Here is a 21798-nt window from a genome sequence, read left to right on the forward strand (position 1 = left end):
AGAGAGAGAGAGAGAGAGAGGCCAGTCAAGCAAACACCATGTCATTGTTTCTCTGTGGAACACACACACATGTACACATTTGTCAAAGTCATTTAAGTGAGCTGATTTAACCCTGTAGGCCACAATCTTAAATCTCAAAGCACAGAATCAGATTAAGAAAAATAAAAAGTACCATTAAATTTTTATTGAACCAAAGAAAAAACAATAGGTAATGTAACTGATTAAAAGGGAGGATTTTGTTTGCTAAATATTCACACATATCTTACAATCAATGATAATAAAACTTTGTACTTTATAGTATTTCTGATATAGTATCATCTTAGCCACGTTTTGACCGAAACAAAAACAAGAAGCATTGGTAGTTGGACAGCAGCCTGATAATCCACACACGATCACTACACTGAAATACAGAAATACAGAGAGTTGACCAGATTCATTTAGGCATTGAGTATATTATAATCATATAGAAACTTTAAGATTTTCAATGTATTTATATATGTATATATCCAGTATGCAGTCTTTTTGTGGGGATCCAGACATCCATCAGTCATGACGGAGCAAAGACGCCCACTCCGAGGAAAGAAAGGGTGAGCGAGAGGAGCACTGGAGCAGGCCAAAGAAAGGCGACTGGACTCGGTACTGAGAAGAATGACAATGGCATTTGACACTCACAGTACGCATACATGGCAAGAATATACAGAGATGATGATGTCTGTGCGAAATGGAGGTCTGGGCTGCAGAAGGACGATCCTTAAAGCGGAGGGTGGGTAGTGATGGGATGAACTAGGGGGTAAGGGCTACGATCCTCTGTGGGTTTTCTTTCCAGATCATTTTAATTATCGTTTATATTAAGGATAATAAAAAAGTTTTGGCTGTCCAGAGCTGTAGTCAAGCAGCAGAGCGAAGTGAGTGCGACGAAAATTTTCTCTTTCTATATTTTTTCTTTACATTCTCGCTATCAATCTATCTTTCATCCACCCTCATATGCTTCCTATCTCCCACAAGCCGGCGAGCTAAAGAGCAATAGTCCTTCCTTGGCGTGCTCCTCCTCTACAGAGGGAAGACCAGGAAGCCAGAAAATGTGGAGTACTTCCAGCCACCCATCAGGTTGCCCCGCTCCAGCTTGAGGTAGACGCGGTCGCCTTTATCCATTGTAATCAGGACACCGTTACTGGCTGCTTCACGCGTGACGTCCTGATCCCCGGCAAAGGCAGAGATTACTGGCCAGCCATTGAGCATCAGGCTTACCTGGATCGTGGAAGCAATTGGATTAGAGAGTGTGTTTCCATTAAGGCACACAAGTGTGTCATTTTATGATTTTGCTTTAAAGAACTGAATTTTACAAAATAATTCAACTATGAAGAAAACCCCAGATGAGCTAAGCAGCCATAACACTCAGGTAATGCTTGGTTGAATAAAACAACATGTACTTAAAAGCCCAAAGGGACAGCGAGAGACGATATTTTAAAGCGAGCCTATTTTAAATTTCTAACCAGCAACGTATACACTCTTGTTCCCTTTTCTTGTGCATGCTCACAAGCCCCTTGACAATGCAGTAGGCAGTTCCTCACAAAATCCTTAAACTTGATCAAAGCATTTATAGGCCTTTGCCAGGGGAAATGGCACATTGGTTTATTTGTGTCTATTTCTCTGTACCAGCCAATTTCAGACTAAACTAGAGGAAGAGTAAAAGTGACATTTGAAACTCTGAAGAAATTTCAGAAAGAAACGAGCTTGTGGTTATAGGAAAGACACCTTTAAATGTGATGCATGGCCATCAGATACAAATCACTATTAATATGCAAACCCATGCATATACTTTACATATACAAGTAAAACACACACTGCACTAAGACTCACAAAAATGCTCACTGTTGTGTAGCCTCAGTCAGGACTCAATGCGATAGAAAAAATGGTCTAGGGACGGTGAAAAAGCATTATTACCTCTGAGGTATAAAATTCAAGGCTTTAAGGCCTTGTAATTGTAATGTTATTACAAAAAAGGGATTCTTCAGCTACAATGTAGTGCATTCAAACAAAACCAGTGTATGAATTTGACATTACTCTATATGACTAACACTAAAAAGACCAAATATTAGGCAGAGAAACAATGTAAATGGTTCATAAGTGACTCAACACACAATTTAATGCTCCATTTAGCGGAACCAACAGATAGCTTCCTGTCCAAATGACGCAGTGGAGTGATGGAGGACCGCCCCTTTTTTTGCCCTCTCCCAGCTCCTTATGCTCATCGCATTGTCTATCTCAGTCATGCATAGTGGTTAACATTGGGAAAGACACATTTTTTTGCTCTCCTTTGTCATTTCTATTCACAGGGTCATTATTTTAGTAATTTCCTTCTGTCGCATCTGTGGGTTCAAAGAGAATTGTGGTGCTGAAAATATGAAAACGTATTATATCTGCATCAGTATTCAACTGTCTGTTACGTTTTTTAATAAAAGAGTTTAATTAATTTTTTTAGACAAACTTCCGTTGACATACTGCTAGATTCCTAATTTTCACAGTAGGTGTTAACAAGATTATGTTTCTGAGTTTAAGGATAAAATCTGAACTTAAAATGAAGAAATTCAACCACACATTTCTAACTAAAGATTGTGATATTAGTTTCTGAGACTATCAGACACCTGAACCAGAGCGGAATTTAAAAAATATGTTTTTTCAATCATATACCATGATGTCATATGGATTTTTCCTTAGTGTTGAAGTGGCCATGACATTGCGTTAGATTGACTTTGGCAATATAGATGTGTAGGAAACTGAGAAAAAAAGCAATATTTGAAAAGCTCAGATGCAAAACCCTCTAAGTGCGTCTGACATGCTCTCTTGTAAATTAGCATATTTTATTAGACTCTTAATGGATTCTGCCAAAATAAATGGTGATTCTACAAGGCCTAAAGCTGGTGTTAAGCGGATTTGAAGCGAAAATATTTGATGAACGTATAACAAGTGCCAAGAGCATTCGGTTAATATCATTATCTTACTTTTTGACAAAAGTGGCATTTAGCGGCTTTTGCATCTGAGCTCCTCATTTACACTTATTCCAAAGAATTTAATGACATATGAGACTATTGACTGCTTGACTATTCACACTATTTAAATAATTGCAAATGTGAGTTGCAGAGTATCCTGTGCTCTGCATGGTAATAGAGAGGCCTGCTCATCTCTTGAGCACAACAGTGTGAAATTTGTTTCGTTTAAGGACCAAGTGCGGTGTTTGCAGAAAAAAATTAGAAAAATATTTACATTATCAGCTAATCACATGATGTAACTCCGACTAAATGTAAGGGGTAGAGCACAACCTAAGCACTCGCTTGAACGTTGTACCTAAAGTTGACTGAAATGAAGGTGTATAATAAAATTAGGAATACGGATATAATGGAGATCTGCACAGACAAATATGTGTGAAATAATGCATTTTATGAATAAATAATTATATTTTTTTTTTAAGTAAAATTTAATAACACTGTGTTCTCATGTCTGGCCTTTTACACTTGCAAATATATATCCCATAAGTTTTCCTTGTTACCCCTCGGCCAATTTTAGTTCCCTTATAATACATGGCATCTCGTGTAAAATATAAGATATAGGTCTATAGCTAAATAAAAGCATCAAGTACACAAAAAGTGTGTAAGCATGGTACAAACAATTAATATTTAATTAATAATTAAATTAAATTAAAGTCTTGAGACCTTTATTTGTCTCAAATGGGATTTGCTGGAGATTTACGCAGCTGGTGTATTATCCTATCAAATGTTTGTACAATTTTGTGTTTCTCTGTTTTGGTGTTGACAACTCGTTGTCTTCATTTAGTTCTGAATTTGATAATTTTGTTGACTCGACCTTCTTTGCTTCTAATCCTGTCGCCGATCAGAGAGGAATAAATGGATGTAATTCTGAATCATCTGGGAGACAGGTATTTAGCCAATTCTGCGCCTAAATTAGTAAAAGTCATGAATAACCTATTTATACGCGTTTAAAATCTTTCATCAAAAGCGTTCGAGTAAGGAATAAACTTAATTTTAACAGTTCAGTGTGAATAAATATGTCACAGCATTTTAAATTAACGTCGAAGATGTCATGTTTGTGCCATAAAGAGCAGAGTGGTTTATTATTTTTTCATGAGGCGAATCCGTCACGCGCCTTCTCTGTCCATGGTCCTGAACACGCGATAGGCGGTCGACACAGCAGCTTTTGTCTGATTATTAATCTCATGCTAACTAGGAAAATAAAGTCATCATTCCCTCTCTAGACAGCTAAAGATTTCAAACCTAAAAGCCTATTGATGCTAACTCAAAAATCAGTCTTTGTGTGCTTGTCTTGCTGTGTGAATTAATAACGCTCTCGTGCATACACTTTACTCTCCTGCGCGCACACGCACGCACCACAGAATACTTAAGAGAACGACACAGAAAAAGTGGGAGAGGTAAGAAATGGCGAAAAATGACTTACCTGGATCGTTTGACGGTTATACACTTTCACTACGTGGAAATTAAAACTGTATATCCCTTTGCGCGGGGCGAGGAAATGGCTCCTTTCCTCGTCGAAACTTTTACCAACGTTCACAAGTACCTGAGGGAGGATTTAAACGGGATCAGACAAACATTAATAAATATTTTCATCGACGTGTCTCCTTACTTTTGGCTACACCTTAAAATTTCGATTTAACCCAATAACAGGAAACCTGATGGTTAGCAAAACCCCGTTTAAATAATTTCGTCATTTCAGCAGTACAGTGGATAGTTTTACGACTCTAAAACTTGAAGTTCAGAGCTATTAGATGTAATTGAAAGCCATTAGCCTGTAATTGACCTTTACGACGTGGAAGTGGAAATAAATTTCCCAATAGACTATCAACTATTTCTTAGATTTTTGTATCCAGGTTGTATTTGTAGCCACGATTAATTTACAGAACACAAAAAGGCGCCCGTAATACACAACCGACTAAAGACAAAAAGTAAAACAAGACAAAAGAAACTGCCTGAAGCATTTACCTGATCAAAGTAGATCACCATTGTTCGATTGCTCATCTCAGACGGTTCGTGGTTCGTGTTCCTCACTGCTGAAAAAGCCACTTTGGCGCTCCCCGAACGCACCGATATCCCAAGAGCCGTTCCGGTCGGGTCCGAGGTGGGATTTGAGTCGCACACGACCAAGCATTTTCCCTCCAGCAAGATGGGTTCCGTCTCGTTCTGTGCATACGCATGGCATACTAACCACATTGCGCCTAGAACCAACGTCAACATCATGCCAACTTCACCCTGCACCTAACAGCAGTCTTCTAACAAAGATACAAACCGTTTTGCGCTCAAATCCCCTGCCGTGCACGGGAAACCAACACCGCTCCAAACCTCTCCTCACTGTCAAATGAAGTCCTTCCCAACTGTTCAAGTCAATACTACAGCAGTTTCTTTTTCCTTCACCGACTCTGAACTGTCATAGATATATTTACCAGTACTTCCAGTTTTCTCCTATCAGTCCGTAGTGGAACAGCCGACTGAAAGCGGATCAAGGCCCTTGCCGAGTCCGCGCGCAGTAGAACACATAGCGCGTGGGGTCCCGTCTGCTCGCGCGCTCAATTATTGATATGTGAGATATTAGAAGTGAAACACAAAGGCTCGTGAGCGCAATCCCCCCGCCCTCCTCGTTCTCCCCTCTGGACCCCCAATCAGCGCAGGAGACCGTCTTTACTTTTCCAATCCGTTTCCAAACCCAGCGCACGGACCGCCTCTTCTAGTGACATTACGGATGGGGTCCCACCCCTCAAAAGAAGTATCTTACAGGTGGACCAGCCGACCACTAGCAGACAGAAGGGGATGACACCCCGATCCTGATGAAAATAGGGGCGCGTTTTGTCATCGTTTCACCGGACACAAGGACGCAATTTATTCTCCTTAAATGTTATTCACGATTAATGGATTGTGAGCGCGCGATAAGACAGGCGAGGTTGTCTTCATCTATTCCTTGTGGGAGAAGTTAACAAAGTTGCTGTGCTCACTATTGGACATCTTATTGCGGAAAAAAGGGACATTTCCAACAGCATTACGCACGGCTTCTACAAATGGATAAGTCAACTTTAAACAGAGAGGACATTAATGGAGCTGGTCTAGTTAATTCAATCGATATCATAATCAATATCATATTACAGTTTCAGCCGACTGTAATATACTGACACTAAACTCACTCTAATCTATAGGCTACACCACATTTTCTGTTTGGAAACCGATATTGTAAATACGCAGGAAAACCTAAGTCCCATGGCTATTTATGCCAACATTTAAGTACCGCTACTCAAAATAATTTGTGCACAGTTTAAACATGGTGATGGAAGTGGCGTCTGAGGCCGCGCATCTTTGCCTACGGAGGGCCTGCGCATTTTTCTGACAGCACTCATTCTGCGCCAGCGCAGTTCCTACATGACATTTAATAAATGAGATCACTGAGCAGGTTTTAAGAGGAAAAGAGACACGGTGAGCTAAACGAGAACAAAGGACGAGCTTGACATTTGAAAGAAACAGCAGCAGAGACAACAAAGCATTTAGGAGACTGTGTGAGTTGAGCTAAAGCGCCGATTAAAATAATGAAAGCCACCTTAAGAGGAGGGTTAAGTATTTAGATTGGGGTGGGGGGAGGGTTAAGTTAAAATTGGTATTATCAGATCTTAGGGTTGCAAATGGATAAAAAACACTATTAAATCATGTAGACCTCTGTGTTTAAACAAATGTATGGACACTTGCTGATTTGGTTTGAACTTTTGTGTTGTTGAAGTGTGTATGTGTGTGTGATATGTTTTCATAAATCATTGAATAAATATTGGAAGGTTTGTAATTAATAATTTTAATCATTAAATTCCATCCACAAAACTACTCTCCTGTGCAAAAAAAACTTAACAGTATCTCACCAGTATATTTTAACAGGCACATACAGCAGGTCTTGAGTCAGCGAGTCACCTGGTTACTTTATCAAAAGGAAAGTTCTAAAGAAAGATGATGAGCTGCAGGCCCAGCTTTAGTCAGGTCAGCCGCCTACAAGACTGCGGCGGAGAGGTGCTGCAGACGTACCTGATGCAAAGGCAAGGTAGACACGTTCAGACAGCAAATAACACAAAGACAGAGATTTCTGCGAGGAGCTTTAAAACCACAGGCTGTTGAATTTTTCTACATATCTTATTATTGTTTTATGTTTTTGCTTCTGTATCAATGTTTCCTCTTAGCAAAGCTGTTGTGTTGGTTTGGATGTATTACGAATAGGTACAAATAAACTACATTTTCTTAACAGTCAAGTGTCTTTAATTCACATTAAAAACAGAAATAAACCAAAAAAATTTCATATTAAGACAATATGTAGCTAACATGTTAATAGTAACACTTTATGAAAAGGTTGTATTTTTTACACTAGTTGATTAGCTAACATGAACTAACAATGAGCAACATAGTTTATCAGTATTTAGGCCTATTAATTATTGTTCGTGCTAGTTAATGCCAATGTTCATGTTGGTTCTTTGTGCATTAACTAATCAGGGTTCCCACACCTTAGTTAACTTCAAATTCAAGGACCTTCCAGGGACTTTCCAGGTACAATACCCTAAAATTCAAGGACTAAATGTGGTGACACATTTCAAGTGAGAGCAAGGTTACATCATGTTACCTTTTAAGATACATTGTTACAGTTCCCTTTCGAGGGAACTCGCGCTGCGTCACTGCGGTGACACTTTGGGGACGCCTCCAGGGGTAAGTGTGTCTGAATGTGTATATCAAATTCAACCAATGGTGAGGCTTAATGACAAAGACAGGGTGACGCGGGAGCCATGAAGTATATTGCTATATGAAATATTGCTCAAGACGGCGTTACAGGAATGCAGGAAGTATGGCAAAAGAGACATGGCGTCTCGTTCCCTTCTCAGGGAACAACAGTTACATACGTAACCCGAGATGTCTCAAACACAACTATGCGAAAAAGCATTTTGGTATGAATCAACATTCGCATACAGAAGATATAAGCATTTAAAGCAAACAGTTAAACACGTGTGCTTAAAAGGCTAGAAATTTTATGAGATTATCCTACACTACACAGGGAATAATACGGATTTTTTTTTTTTCAAAAAACTTCTTGCATAAAATAGATTCAAGCACTTTCAATGACCTGTATCTATGTATATATGGGTGATTCTCACGAAAACTTGGTTTTAAAAATGTCAAGCATGAAAATGTAAAAATTGCTTAAATTTACTTTTTATCCCACCAGACATTGAAAAACAAAGTCTGGAGTAAATGGGAACATTAATTTAAAAACTTTTACTTATCATTTAACACTTTTTGTAACATAATTTAAAAAATTAGTCCTAAAAAATCTCATTACCGCAACAGTCAGAAAACATCAACACTGACATATTTTCAAAATGAAATGACGAACCTGAAAGAACATAATTTGGAGATTCTGCACATGCATTTAAAATCAAAGTATTATGCTTCTATTAATTAAATTAACAATTAATAAGCATCTGTTGCGGTAATGATAATCAAAATGTCGTGTAAGCATTCTGACAAGACAATATTTCAAATTAACTGTAAAAAAAAATGATCTTACCTGGTAGCCATCTTGAAGTAACTGGTCCATGTGCTTGGTCACTCAAAATCAAACTTTATTAAAATTCTGTATGTGTGCTTAAACTGTTCTCAAAAAGTGTTGCGGAGGATGAGAACATCAGGCATGGACACATCATTTTCCTAATTTTTCTTCATTATTATTATACATGAATATTCAGTAAATATTTTTTTCTGTCATCTAAAGTAGTCTAGCAAAACATCCATTTATTTTTTTTCTTAATATTTTTGTGTTAATTTGATTAAATTACAACATAACGCATGTTCAAACAAAGCCGGACACATTGCGGTCATGAGAATTTCAGCAGAAAATCAGATAAAATTTACAATTATAAATTCTTATGCTGAAATCACACATTGTGCAAGGTATAACACAGTATTGTGTTAATTCTGATGCTTTTTAATGTTACTATATTACACATTTTAAAGCTAAAATCATTAGTGCAGTGGTGTTTCAATGGTTTCGTGAGAATCACCCATATAAAAAATTTTTTTTTCAAAAACTTCCCATGCAGGGCCTTGAATGTTTCCCCCAGATTCACAACCTTCAAGGATTTCAAGGACCCGTGGGAACCCTGACTAATGCTAACAGTTACAGCTTTTGGTTTTAAAAATGACGTAAATGCTAAAATCAACATAAACTAAGTTAAATAAACGCTGTGCAAGTATCGATCGCGAAAGTTCATGTTATTTAATATATTAATTAATGTTAACCTTATAGTAAAGTGTCACCATATTGATTGCTACAGTAGAACATTCATGGCATACGTCATTAAGATGTCACAAATGATCTGCTCCCCAACCTTTAATTTTTAACTAGTATGATAATCTATATAATTGCATTTTGTCGCTTTGGTTAGCATCAGTGAATGTTCTCAGCCGAATTATCCTGATATCAGCCGATTAGATAGATAGATAGATAGATAGATAGATAGATAGATAGATAGATAGATAGATAGATAGATAGATAGATAGATAGATAGATAGATAGATAGATAGATAGATAGATAGATAGATAGATAGATAGATAGATAGATAGATAGATAGATAGATAGATAGATAGATAGATAGATAGTGGAGCATCAGTACACAGATGTTGTCTGGTGACAGCATCCCTTTGAGGAATGTCCTGTCACACTCCACATCTCCCAGGTCTCGCTGCATCATGCTGTCGTTTAAAGTGCTGCTATCTCTTTGCATAATGAAGCAAGAGTGCTATAAATAAAGCATTAAATAAAGGCATAAAGAGAAAAAGTTGTGTCCGGGATATGTTAAGCATGACTGTGTGTGTATGCTGCCAGCTGGCTTTCAATGCCTGGCTGCTAATGCAGGAAAACACCTCTAGTATATAATAATAACAAGACGGGTGTCTGTCTAAATGTTGCGCTAAAGAAAATAAAGGTAAGTATAGATCTCCCAGCAGAGCAAAACTGCCCGATCTGTAGTCATTAAAGAACAATTAGCAAGCAAACACTTTAGTTCTCAAAAGAAGAAGTTAACAACCAAGGTAATTAGCACGCTAAAATATTTATCACCTTGCAAATGACATGTTTTCCCATGAAACCTCCATAACTCCAAGCATTTCATAGTTATTGTTTGTTTGAAATGAAGTAAAAAGCAGGTGCTTTGCTAACTAAATAAGGATTCAACTGCCTAGCTAAACCGTTATACGATTCTAAAACAGGACTGAAAGGCAAGGTATTACTAATATTGAACACGTTTCCTTTTCAGAAATGTAAACTCGATATTAATCCTATTAAAACTTGCGGTTTGCACACTGTTTATTTAATGAACCTTGTTCCCTTTTCATTTTACACATTTTGAGGTGAAAGCAATGATTAACTTGATTAGGAGTGGAGTGCAACCAATTTTTTGCTGAGAGTAATCCAATCAAGAATGTAAAGCGTTCTCAATGCAATTTGCCAAATCACATTAGCCTGTTATTGGCGGCTCGTCAGAAATATAGTTTCTGTCCTGTAGGCGATTTGATAATACGATTTTAAAAGAGTTTGGCACGGGGCCACTGCAGGAAAGGACAAAGGCGAGGTGGATGTGTCATTCAAATACATCCGTGTCACCGCTTTAAACTATTCATTCTGTGTCAGCAGAAGAGTGTACGTATCCTACAACGGAGCTAATAAAGTGACATAAACTCAGCACTGAGCATAGCACTTACAATAATGAACAATCTGCTATCAAAGTCAGTCTCGGCTAATGTGACATACGGTTCAATTATTAAAACTGTGTGCTTTCCGTCTAACCCAGACCGATCAGAATTTATCAGAATTTGCAAACGTAAATGGCGTAGTCAATGTGCCACGTGTACGTGTAAAGCTTTTATTCATAAATGCGTTATTAGTTTAGACACTTTCTTATCTAAACATAAAATATCCTTGTGATTTTCAAGTTCCCTGCTGCTTTGTGCTGGAGTTATGGTGCACTCAGCTGGCTGGGAAAATAACCATTAAGGCCTTGCAGTGAAAGAGAATAAATATTGCATGCAGTGATACAGGACTCACTTGACTTAAAGGGACAGTCAGAGGAAGGAAAGGTAAATGCGGATATCATTTGGAAAGTTTTGAAAAAAAACTCTCGTTGTCATCACAGCGATAATCATCAGGAAAATCTACATGGTATAATCTCTAAACCGATTATGACTTATTTTACATAACGCAAAATAGAAAGCAATGCATGTAATATTGTCCAAAGCTCCTTCAAAAGAACAAGAAGAGAGATTTAGATGAGGAGGGAGGGCCGTTCGAATAATTGTTTAAAGCAGAAGTGTGCAGCACGTCCGCCGTGTGCGATTCACTTTTATGGCTCGAGATGTCTCCCACCTGGCGCACGAAACAATAACCTTCTATAACAATAAATACGACCATCAAAAGTAATGGTTTACACACAGACGCGTCGGAACACGTGTACCCACGCACGTCGAATCACCCTGCCGAGCCGGACGAATCTGCTGCCTTGGCCTTTTTCGAGCCGAGGCCTCCAGCCCCCCCTCCGCCTTTAACGCGTGTAATCATGGCTTTCATTTGGTTACGAGAGCGGAAGGGCCGCCCAGAGATGGCTAGATTAAATCTTCCATGTGTCAGAGGAAAAGTGAAAACAGCATTGCGCTGTCAAGGGAGGGTGGTGAAAAATAACCTGTCATCACTTTTGCTGATTTTGGCTGCTCTTTCGGTCCTCCATCGGTTTGGTTGCTCACTCACTTCGTCTCTCCCAGGGTCTAATTCACGAGGCGGAGCTTTCAAGGGGACAAGGTGAAAGACGCAGGCGGCCTGTAGAGGCGGACTGATAAGAGGGTGTAGGGAAAGAAAGTAGGAGAAGATACTTCTGAGAGAAAATAAGGGAGAAATTGTGTGAGTTTGGGACAGGGCAATAAAAAAAAAGAAGAGAGTATGTGAAAGAATATTTAGATCTGTAGTGGTAAATACTCTTAAAATCAGGAGCATAGAAACAACAATAAATAATTTACTGTAAATAATAAAGTTAGGCTACCAAGTGAAGAAAAGTGCCAGCCACAAAGCCGGTTTTAAGACCCAGCAGAAGCCTCTGCAAATCTTTCACTTGTGCAGTGAACTATGCCTAACTTTTGGCAGGAAAGTGCTGGATGTGAACGGATGGATGTTGCATCATCAAGATCACTTAATTCCCTGATAAAATCCCAATTTATTGAAAAATAGATCAGATCGTGCAACCTTAATAGTCCGTTCATGATCGTTCTCATATTACAATCCATCAGTACACCATTTTAAGTTTAAATTCAATAACTGATTTCACTTCAATATTAATCTTTTAATCAATATTAAAAATATAAAGGTTTTATCTTTTACACAATCTTTGTGATGATTTTATGTAAAAAAAAAGACTTTAGCTGGATCTTCACAGATTGGGTCACATATTTAGTACCACCATTTTACCACAGGCAGAAAGTATCTAAAATGAACGCTATTACAATATTTGCCTACTGGAAAAAAATTCACTTTTATTTTCTAAGCATATAAACTTGCTGTATGAGCCAATTTATGTAAAACACTTCAATTACATCAGTTCATTATAATCAACTAATAATCTGTACAATTATGTTGCATTGTGCTTTTAGCTCTAAAATCAACATCAAATCCAAAACCATTGATGAATAGGGCACAAGATATACAATAATTACTTTTCTGGAATGTACATGTACTTGTATGTGTGCAATAATTGAAATGTCATTGTTAGAATAAACCGTACAGCTCTCTGCTATCTGCTGTCTATCATGACACTAGATTTATGATAGTTATATTCACATTCATTGCTACGAGTTATTTTTGTATCCATATCAAATCATATTAGTTAAAGGGACACTCCACTTTTTTTGAAAATATGCATTTGATTTTTACCGTTTTGGAATCCATTCAGCTGATCTCCGGGTCTGGCGGCAGCACGTTTAGCATAGCTTAGCACAATCTATTGAATATGATTAGACCATTAGCATTGCGCAAAAAATAACCAAAGAGTTTGGATATTTTTCCTATTTAAAACTTGACTCTTCTGTAGTTACATTGTGTACTAAGACCGACGGAAAATTAAATGTTGCGAATTTCTAGGCAGATATGGCTAGGAACTATACTCTCATTCTGGCGTAATAATCAAGGACTTTGCTGCCGTAACATGACTGCAGCAGGCGCAGTGATATTACGCACTGCCCGAAAATAGTACCCTGCCATTGAAAGTTATAACGGGACTATTTTCAGCTACTGTGTAATATCATTGCGCCTCCTGCAGCCATGTTACAGCAGCAAAGTCCTTGATTATTATGGCAGAATGAGAGTACAGTTTCTAGCCATATCTGCCTAGAAAATCGCAACTTTTAATTTTCTGTTGGTCTTGGTACACAATGTAAGTACAGAAGAGTCAAGTTTTAAATAGTAAAAATATTAAAACTCTTTTGTTGTTTTTAGAGCAATGCTAATGGTCTAATCAGATTCTCTGGATTATGCTAAGGTATGCTAAAATTGTTACCGCCAGACCTGGAGATCAGCTAAATGGATTCCAAAAAGATATAGATCAAATGTTTAACTCTAGGGGAGCTGGAAAATGAGCATATTTTCAAAAAAAGAGTGTCCCTTTAAACATTCAACGAACCGCAAAATCAATTTCTAAACTAATCTGACTGCTACAGGTCACTATGGTGTCTGCAGAGTCACTAAACCCATTACATGGTGTACAATAAAATATTTCAAGTATTAGTTAACATACATACAAATTAAAACAGGGGCATATTTAGGCCCTCATATAAATTTTATTATTTTTTGGTGGCATTTATGGCCTAAACCAGGGCTCTTTGAATCATAAAGAGCTGTTTTTCCCAACTTATACACTGGATAATTTCTGACCCTGGTGTGAAAAAGAACTTCAAATTCTGACATAAATGACTTGAACAGCTCTAAACGAACCTGTCTTGTTTTCATACAGGAGAGAAAATCATAAGCATATGCAAGTTGATGTGTGAAAACAGAGATAAAGTGAGAAAAAGAGAAATTGTACAGTGAGGAGAAATAAGATACATTGGAGTGCACAAGTAGCGCAGACTTTTCTTTTAAGTCATTGTGATATATTAAGAGGTAGAATTAATGCACTAACAAATAAATTTACTTATTTAGGGGAGAATAATTTCATTTTGGCACATACTTTGTGTTCATTCTTTCTTACACTGATGCTAAAGTTTTTTTTATAATGTGTGTGGTCTTTATATGTTCACTGTACATGTGGAGAATTAGTACACGAATGTAAGAAACAAACATTACATGCTGTCTGAGAACAATAAAGACAGAAATGGTTCACATGACTATGTACCTGTGATTGTAATACAGTAATTCACAGGTTATGTGTGACCACAGGGAGAAACGTTTATGACCGCATAAGTCTATTGTTGAAGACATATCAGTTTTTTTAAATACTGTAAACATTCAACATCCCCTATACTGTAGCATGTAGATACTGTCTGCCGCTTAGTACATGAGATGTGTGTATGTATATAGAGTATTCTTAATAAACACAGTATAGGAGTGATGTGTTGACAGAGCAGATCGATACCCAGGTCATTGCTGATGGGAAACGGAACAATCTTCACTTCAGTAATAAGAGTCTCACACAATCACACACACACACACACACACACATACTGGTTTTTGTGATTTACAAGGACACTCCAGCCCAAACCCGTTTTTTGCTGAATTAGGGGGACACCCCTTTCCACTTGCTTTACAGTGATGTGGAGTATATCAAAAATTTTATTTTGAGCCATACAACACAGATTTCACTTCAAAGTTTGTTTACACACAACACAATGTATAATATAGCAACCTGACAAAATACGCATTTATGAGGACATTTGATAATTAGATGGAAGCCCCACCCATGACAAACATTATTATGAGGACAATGATTATGCACACACACACACATGATTTTAAAGTGTATTACAGGGTCCAACGTGAATTAATGGGACATAGCTTAACACAAACACAAAAGTGATGGCAGTGTGCATTAAAGGGACACAACTGATTTACAAGGACAAATGATTAAACACAAACACAAAAGTGATGGCAGTGTGTATTAAAGGGACACAACTGATTTACAAGGACAAATGATTAAACACAAACACAAAATTGATGGCAGTGTGCATTAAAGGGACACAACTGATTTACAAGGACAATCGATTAAACACAAACACAAAAGTGATGGCAGTGTGTATTAAAGGGACACAACTGATTTAAAAGGACAAAAGAATAAACACAAAAACAAAAGTGATGGCAGTGTGTATTAAAGGGACACAACTGAGCTATAAGGACAATCGATAAAACACAAACACAAAAGTGATGGCAGTGTGTATTAAAGGGACACAACTGATTTACAAGGACAATCGATTAAACACAAACACAAAAGTGATGGCAGTGTGTATTAAAGGGACACAACTGATTTACAACGACAATCGATTAAACACAAACACAAAAGTGATGGCAGTGTGTATTAAAGGGACACAACTGATCTATAAGGACATTAGACTCAGCACACAGTAACATTAACATTATAACCTTTCATAAACATGCAGTAAAAAACAGCAGTAAACACGGTTGAAACCACAATAAAAGGTTCATGACATATGGGCTTTTAATTTTTTATGTTCACCAAGTTTTTATGTTACTACAGTTTTTGCATAGAAAACGTGCGATATTAAGAAATTTTGACCTTTTGCACTCTGTTTCAAGTGATAGAAATGGCAAAATATGTGTGACACTGTCACACAACAAACATGTTGTACCGCTCATCATATACAGTATATTGTGATTTTATGTATATTTCAGTTTTAATAGGTTTCACATGTATTCATTTATTCTATTTTATTCCTTTTGTGTTATGTCTTTTTTAGTTTTGGGCTTATTTAAACACCTGTCTATCAGCTAGAATTCTGACCCTCAAAGACCTGTTAGTCTGCCTTTAAAATGTCCACCTCCACTCCATTTATTATCCTAAATTAGATGCACCTGTATGAGGTCGTTAAATAAAGACACCTGTCAACCCCATACAATCAGTAAGAATCCAACTACTAACATGGCCAAGACCAAAGAGCTTTCCAAAGACAGAGACAACATTGTCCCCCTCCACAAGGCTGAAAAGGGCTACAGGGAAAGTGCCAAGCAGCTTGGTGAAAAAAGGTCCACTGTTGGAGCAATCATTAGAAAATGGAAGAAGCTAAACATGACTGTCAATCTCCCTCGGACTGGGGCTCCATGCAGGATCTCACCTTGTGTGGTCTCAATGATCCTAAGAAAGGTGAGAAATCAGCCCAGAACTACATGGGAGGAGCTGGTCAATGACCTGAAAAGAGCTGGGACCACCGTTTCCAAGGTTACTGTTGGTAATACACTAAGACATCATGATTTGAAATCATGCATGGCACGGAAGCTTCCCCTGCTTAAACCAGCATAGGTCCAGGCCCGTCTTAAGTTTGCCAATGACCATTTGGGTGATCCAGAGGAGTCAATGGAGAAAGTCATGTGGTCAGATGAGACCAAAATAGAACTTTTTGGTCATAATTCCACTAAACGTGTTTGAAGGAAGAAGAATGATGAGTACCATCCCAAGAACACCATCCCTACTGTGAAGCATGGGGGTGGTATTATCATGCTTTTGGACAATTTCAGACCCCTCCATGATTTACTCTATGAATACTTATTTTCCTCATATACAATATATATATACAATGGAGTGATGAGGGTGATGACTGTCAGGTGAAGAAGATTGAAGACCTGAAGGATTGATCATGTAAGGGAGAGTGAAGGATGATGGGAAATGGAGTTCCTAGGGAGATGACTGGGAAAATAAAAAGAAACAGGCAGGCAGACAGAACAGAACTGTTACAGTACTTCCCTCCTTTAGGTGCATCCACGCACTTAAAACAAGAACAAAGTACTACCTGTGGGGGTTGTCCTAGAGGCTGGGAGGATAGACAGGATGGGACAGTACAGGACGAGAAGCCTCCAGGAAAGTGCACAAGACACCAGGAGTCAAGGAGGTGCAGGTAGTTCGGGTGGCCAATTCCTTGGGGAAACTTAAGGAGGTGTGTACCATCCAAATTTATACCATGGCCAGCGTCATCACAGCTGCCACAACGACTTCAGGATCCAGTTCTGAGGGTGCTGGGCTAAGTTCGGGGGAGACAGTGAGTGCTGGGCTGAGTTCAGGGAAGCCAGGAGAACCAGCGCTTAAGAGATAAATTGCATAGATGGGAAGAAATCATCATTAATATATGATCATCCAGCCCCACCTTAAAACACGCATTAGGGATGGTATCACCCCAGCTTTCCAGATGAGTCAACTCCATGATCTCAGCTACATATTTCTGCAGAGGCCGTCCATTTTGCTGAAGGTGAAGAAGCAAGTAGTCCTCTGGAGAATCAATTTTATAAGGTCTTTTCTGTTACGGTTTAGTGGTGGATGATGACAAAGAAGATGAGGATAAATATAAACAAGAACTTCAATATACATTCCCTATGAAATAAACAATACATCTAGATCACAATAACGCAACGTAAACGAGAAGGGACAATGACTAAAAAAACAACAGGGTATATATGAAGAGTTTCGTTGCAAATTGTTTAATTGTTCAGAAATCGCGTTTTTTGGTTGTGCATTCCAATTAATTTCAATGCAACTGCAGTTGGTTTGTTTTGATTTAAAACCGTCATAACTTAAAAAATACAGCTAAGTAGCACCATAAAACAAAATAATAACATGATAACATAATAATAAACATGTTTTGACAAAAATGTTAAAAAATGGATTTATTTCGTTTTGCAACGAAACTCTTCATATACACAATGGAGTGATGAGTGTGATGACTGGTCAGGTGAAGAGGATTGAAGATGATGATCAAGTGAGGGAGAGTGGAGGATGATGGGAAATTTAGTTCTTAGAGAGATAACTGGGAAAACAAAGGAAAACAGGCAGGCTGACAAAATAATACACTTAACTCTGATTACAAATTATATTAAGTGAGTATTTAGCAAACGCGAGTGTCTCTTTTATCATAAACCCTTATGTGATGTGATGCACATAGGTTCACATGACACACAGAACACGTATTTTGACATGACAAGCCACATATATGATGGAAAAGCCGCCAGTGGAAATGGTATTTCTGTTTTCCCCTTAAGACTTCAGTGTAACCACCCACTTCAGGTGTTTGACAGGATCAGTCTGATTGACAGACTACATCTTTTAAAGAGTTAGTTCACTCCAAAATGTAAATGTTGTCATTAATTACTCTGTCTCATATCGTTCCACACCCATAACACCTTCATTCATATTCAGAACACAAATGAAGATATGTAACACAACTATTAGGTTCAAAGCTCATAAAGAACTTATTGTACGAGCTGTATTACAGGCTGCTGGGATCAGGATGATGACATTAAAGTCTACAGGTTCCCTCAATGCAGACAGACCTTCACCACAAGACCTGTTTTAGGTAAAAACGTGGTGCTGAGTGAAGTGGTGGAGAAACTGAGGACTAAACCACAAGCTGAATATGCTGGATCCGAAACATGTAACATTTGTACTGGGAAAAATGTATCCTGTCTGGTGTGTCTGGAATCATACTGTTAGAAAAATTCATCGAGTTTCACTCATGTAAGCGACACAAAATGAGCGATGACACTGAACGTCCTTAGATGAGTTGCCCTTTAACACGATAAACCCATAGAGATATAATGCCATCATGACCAGTTGTATATGCAAGCTGTGTGTTGTGGATGGGCATGCAACTCTGAGATACAAGGAACTTTGAAGAGAGACAAAAATGTCTCCAGCAGAAAATCCAGAACAAAGAGCTGAGAGATGCTGTGGAGACTCATAAGCACTCTGCATAGACAGCAGTGGAAGACACTGACAGGATTTTTACTGAACGGATCCAATCCGCTGAGAAAAGATTATCTAAAGTGACACAGCTGATCAGAGATCAGGAGAAGACTGCAATGGGTCCGGCTGAAGGACTCAAAGCATCTGGAGCTATTGGTTCGGGGAGAGATGTTGAGCTGGAGCAGCTTTTAAAAACAGACCATCACATCAATTTCTTCCAGAATATCAACTTTTTTTTACTGGGAGGTTGAGTGGATCAGTGAAGTAGGCACATCAGTGTCATATAAAACCATCATGAGTAAGAGACGGTCAAACAGGTCTAAGTTTGGATGTAACATCAGTCATGGACTTTGAACTGCTCCTCAGACTTGTTCTCATTCGGCCATAATAACAAATACACTGAGCTCCCTTTATTAAAATCTTCTAGAATAGGAGTGTATGTGGATCACAGTGCAGGAACTTTTACAGCATCTATGACACATTAATGACCCTCATCCACAGTCCAGACCACATTCACGCAACATCTCCATCTTCGGTTTAGATTAGGTGATAACTCAGAAGTTAAACTCTATATCCTGTTTTAAAATACCACAGCCCCACAGCTCCATGTTACATCAGTACCAGCAAATGTCTTTGACAGTGTTTAATTTTAAAGATAAAAGGCTATGTTGAGTCATTTGTAGAGTTAAGAAACAAACAATACACTGTGATGTTGCTGACTGCCATAAGGACAAGTTCACATGCTTGCTGGTAGATCATATAATGTAGCCTATTTTTATGTAATTTGTTTTTGTTTATAGTTGTAACGTTTACATTCCACAACATCAGATGGCTGTATAACATTGATTTTTAAATGAGTCTTGTTTATATTATATGGACTGTGCATCTTTCTGCTGATTTTGTGATTTATTCATGCTAAAATTCCTGTGGGGATTATTTCAGTTAAAATCTACAAATAAAGCATGCCTTGTGCTCCTACCTTAACTGTGAAACATGAAGGTGGAAGTGTTATGGTTTGGGGAAGCTTTGCTGCAGCAGGACCTGACCAGGTCACCATAATAGAATCTACAGTAAATTCTACATTGTATCAGAAGTTGCTTGAGGAACAAGAGAGACCACCTGTCAAAAATGTTTTACCTGAAGTGGAACTGGACCTTGGAACATGACAATGACCCAAAACATAACAAATCCACCAAGGACTGGCTGCAAACTGGCCAAGTGAAAATCCCCGATCTAAAACCTATTGAGCTCCTGGGGGATGATTTAAAATGGACTGTATAGCAAGAAACTTCTTAAAGGGTGTTATGATGCGCTAAAAGTAATATATGTGTTGCAAATCACTTAAAACAAAATAGCTATCACAAATGATATTACAAAGTGGAAATTAGTTATTTTTGAATTTATTGATGCCATATTGTTTTTCCTGTTTGAAAAGTTAAGTTAAAGCCATGTCACAACGTGAAGTTTGGGTGCATGCTGCTGGTTTGTGGTGGCCTACAAACATACACAGAAAATATGCTTGTAAGGAACATTTCTTTACCAGACAGTTGTGAATTGGTATTGAGTGCAATCCAGTTTCACATATCTTCATCTTTTAAAGACGCCATACAGGTCAGTTTGTATTAATACACTGTTTAGTATTATAAGTGTTTACAATAAGTCAGCATTTATATGCAAGATAAACTTTGAATAGTTATTTTTTATAGTTATTACTTCTATATACGCTTCATTAGGTTCGTATTCACATTCTCCTGTATGCACATGATGGTCTAACGGCTCAAACTAATAAAGAAGTTAACCTGCACTGTCATCAATCTGATCACACTGTGATTCAGGGAATTCTGGTGCCACTTTAGCTGCTACTCTTGGCATCACTTTTCAACTTGCCAATCTGTGTGTGTGTTGTACTTATTTACTTAATGTAACTCTCCTTGATGCAATTGGCACCTTTTCTCCATGCTCTACCCTCCCATCTTACCACCAGATAACAGCCCCTTTTTTAAAATGTTTTTCAAATCCTGTCCCAATTTTTCAACTCTGTGAAAAAAGGTAAAAAATGAGCCCAATTCACTTGCATTAGATGGAGAAAAATCCTGGACTGTTTATCTCCAAAACCTTAATTTGTCTTCAAGTTGAAAAAGAATGCCAGATACATCTTTGACAACCTAAGAGTGAAGAAATAATCAGCTTATATTCATTTTTGGGTGAAATATCCTTTAAATATCCGCATAAAATACACTTACAAATGCTTAAGGGTCAGGCATGGACTTCACTAGTGCTGCCACTAACAACTAATCTTTCGAATAAATTTTCGATTAGCCGACTATTCTAAATGACTAATTAAAAAAAAAAACTCAAGTGTTTGTTATTTCATTGTGTACATTTTATTTTGAACTCACCGGTGTCATGAACACTATAAATAACTTAAATGTTACCAAATAAAAATTACAATGTAAAATTCCAGTGCAAAGTAGTGGCTTAACAGAAACATGAACGGTTTCACTTCTACTCTTTGATCTATCACATTATATTGCATTTTAACACAACTCAATGCTATTTTACATATTATCTGTTCTGTTGTCAGACATAAAACTGACAACAGAACAGAAAAATTGACTAAAAGTAGCCTATAAAATAGTGACTAAACACGACCCATTACATCTCGTGTTTAATCCAACCAGCTGTTCCTTTAACTGCTGCTAAAATCCTGATTTAGATATGCAACATTGTCTGACAAAATCACCATACATTTACATTGTAGCTTTAC

General features: G+C 37.8%; 1 protein-coding gene across 1 annotated transcript; it reads right to left on the reverse strand.

Moving 5' to 3' along the window:
* Positions 1–162: 162 nt before the first annotated feature.
* On the reverse strand, positions 163–6274 carry cbln1 (cerebellin 1 precursor). Its single transcript, XM_055174343.2, has 3 exons — positions 5013–6274; positions 4471–4590; positions 163–1248 (listed from the first exon to the last, which is right to left on the reverse strand). The coding sequence occupies exons 1-3, from the start codon at positions 5265–5267 to the stop codon at positions 1051–1053; spliced, it is 573 nt and encodes a 190-aa protein (XP_055030318.1). The 5' UTR covers positions 5268–6274; the 3' UTR covers positions 163–1050.
* Between the last annotated feature and the right edge of the window lie 15524 nt (positions 6275–21798).

Source organism: Misgurnus anguillicaudatus, chromosome 15 (assembly GCF_027580225.2).
Source record: "Misgurnus anguillicaudatus chromosome 15, ASM2758022v2, whole genome shotgun sequence".
Lineage (NCBI taxonomy): Eukaryota > Metazoa > Chordata > Actinopteri > Cypriniformes > Cobitidae > Misgurnus > Misgurnus anguillicaudatus.

Bases quoted from the DNA above. Each gene is read 5' to 3' on its own strand.
- cbln1 (XM_055174343.2), bottom strand. From the start codon at position 5,267: ATGATGTTGACGTTGGTTCTAGGCGCAATGTGGTTAGTATGCCATGCG. The intron at 4,591-5,012 runs GTAAATGCTTCA...ATCCTCCCTCAG, and splicing joins TGGTGATCTACTTTGATCAG to GTACTTGTGAACGTTGGTAA. The intron at 1,249-4,470 runs GTAAGTCATTTT...TCCACGATCCAG, and splicing joins ATAACCGTCAAACGATCCAG to GTAAGCCTGATGCTCAATGG.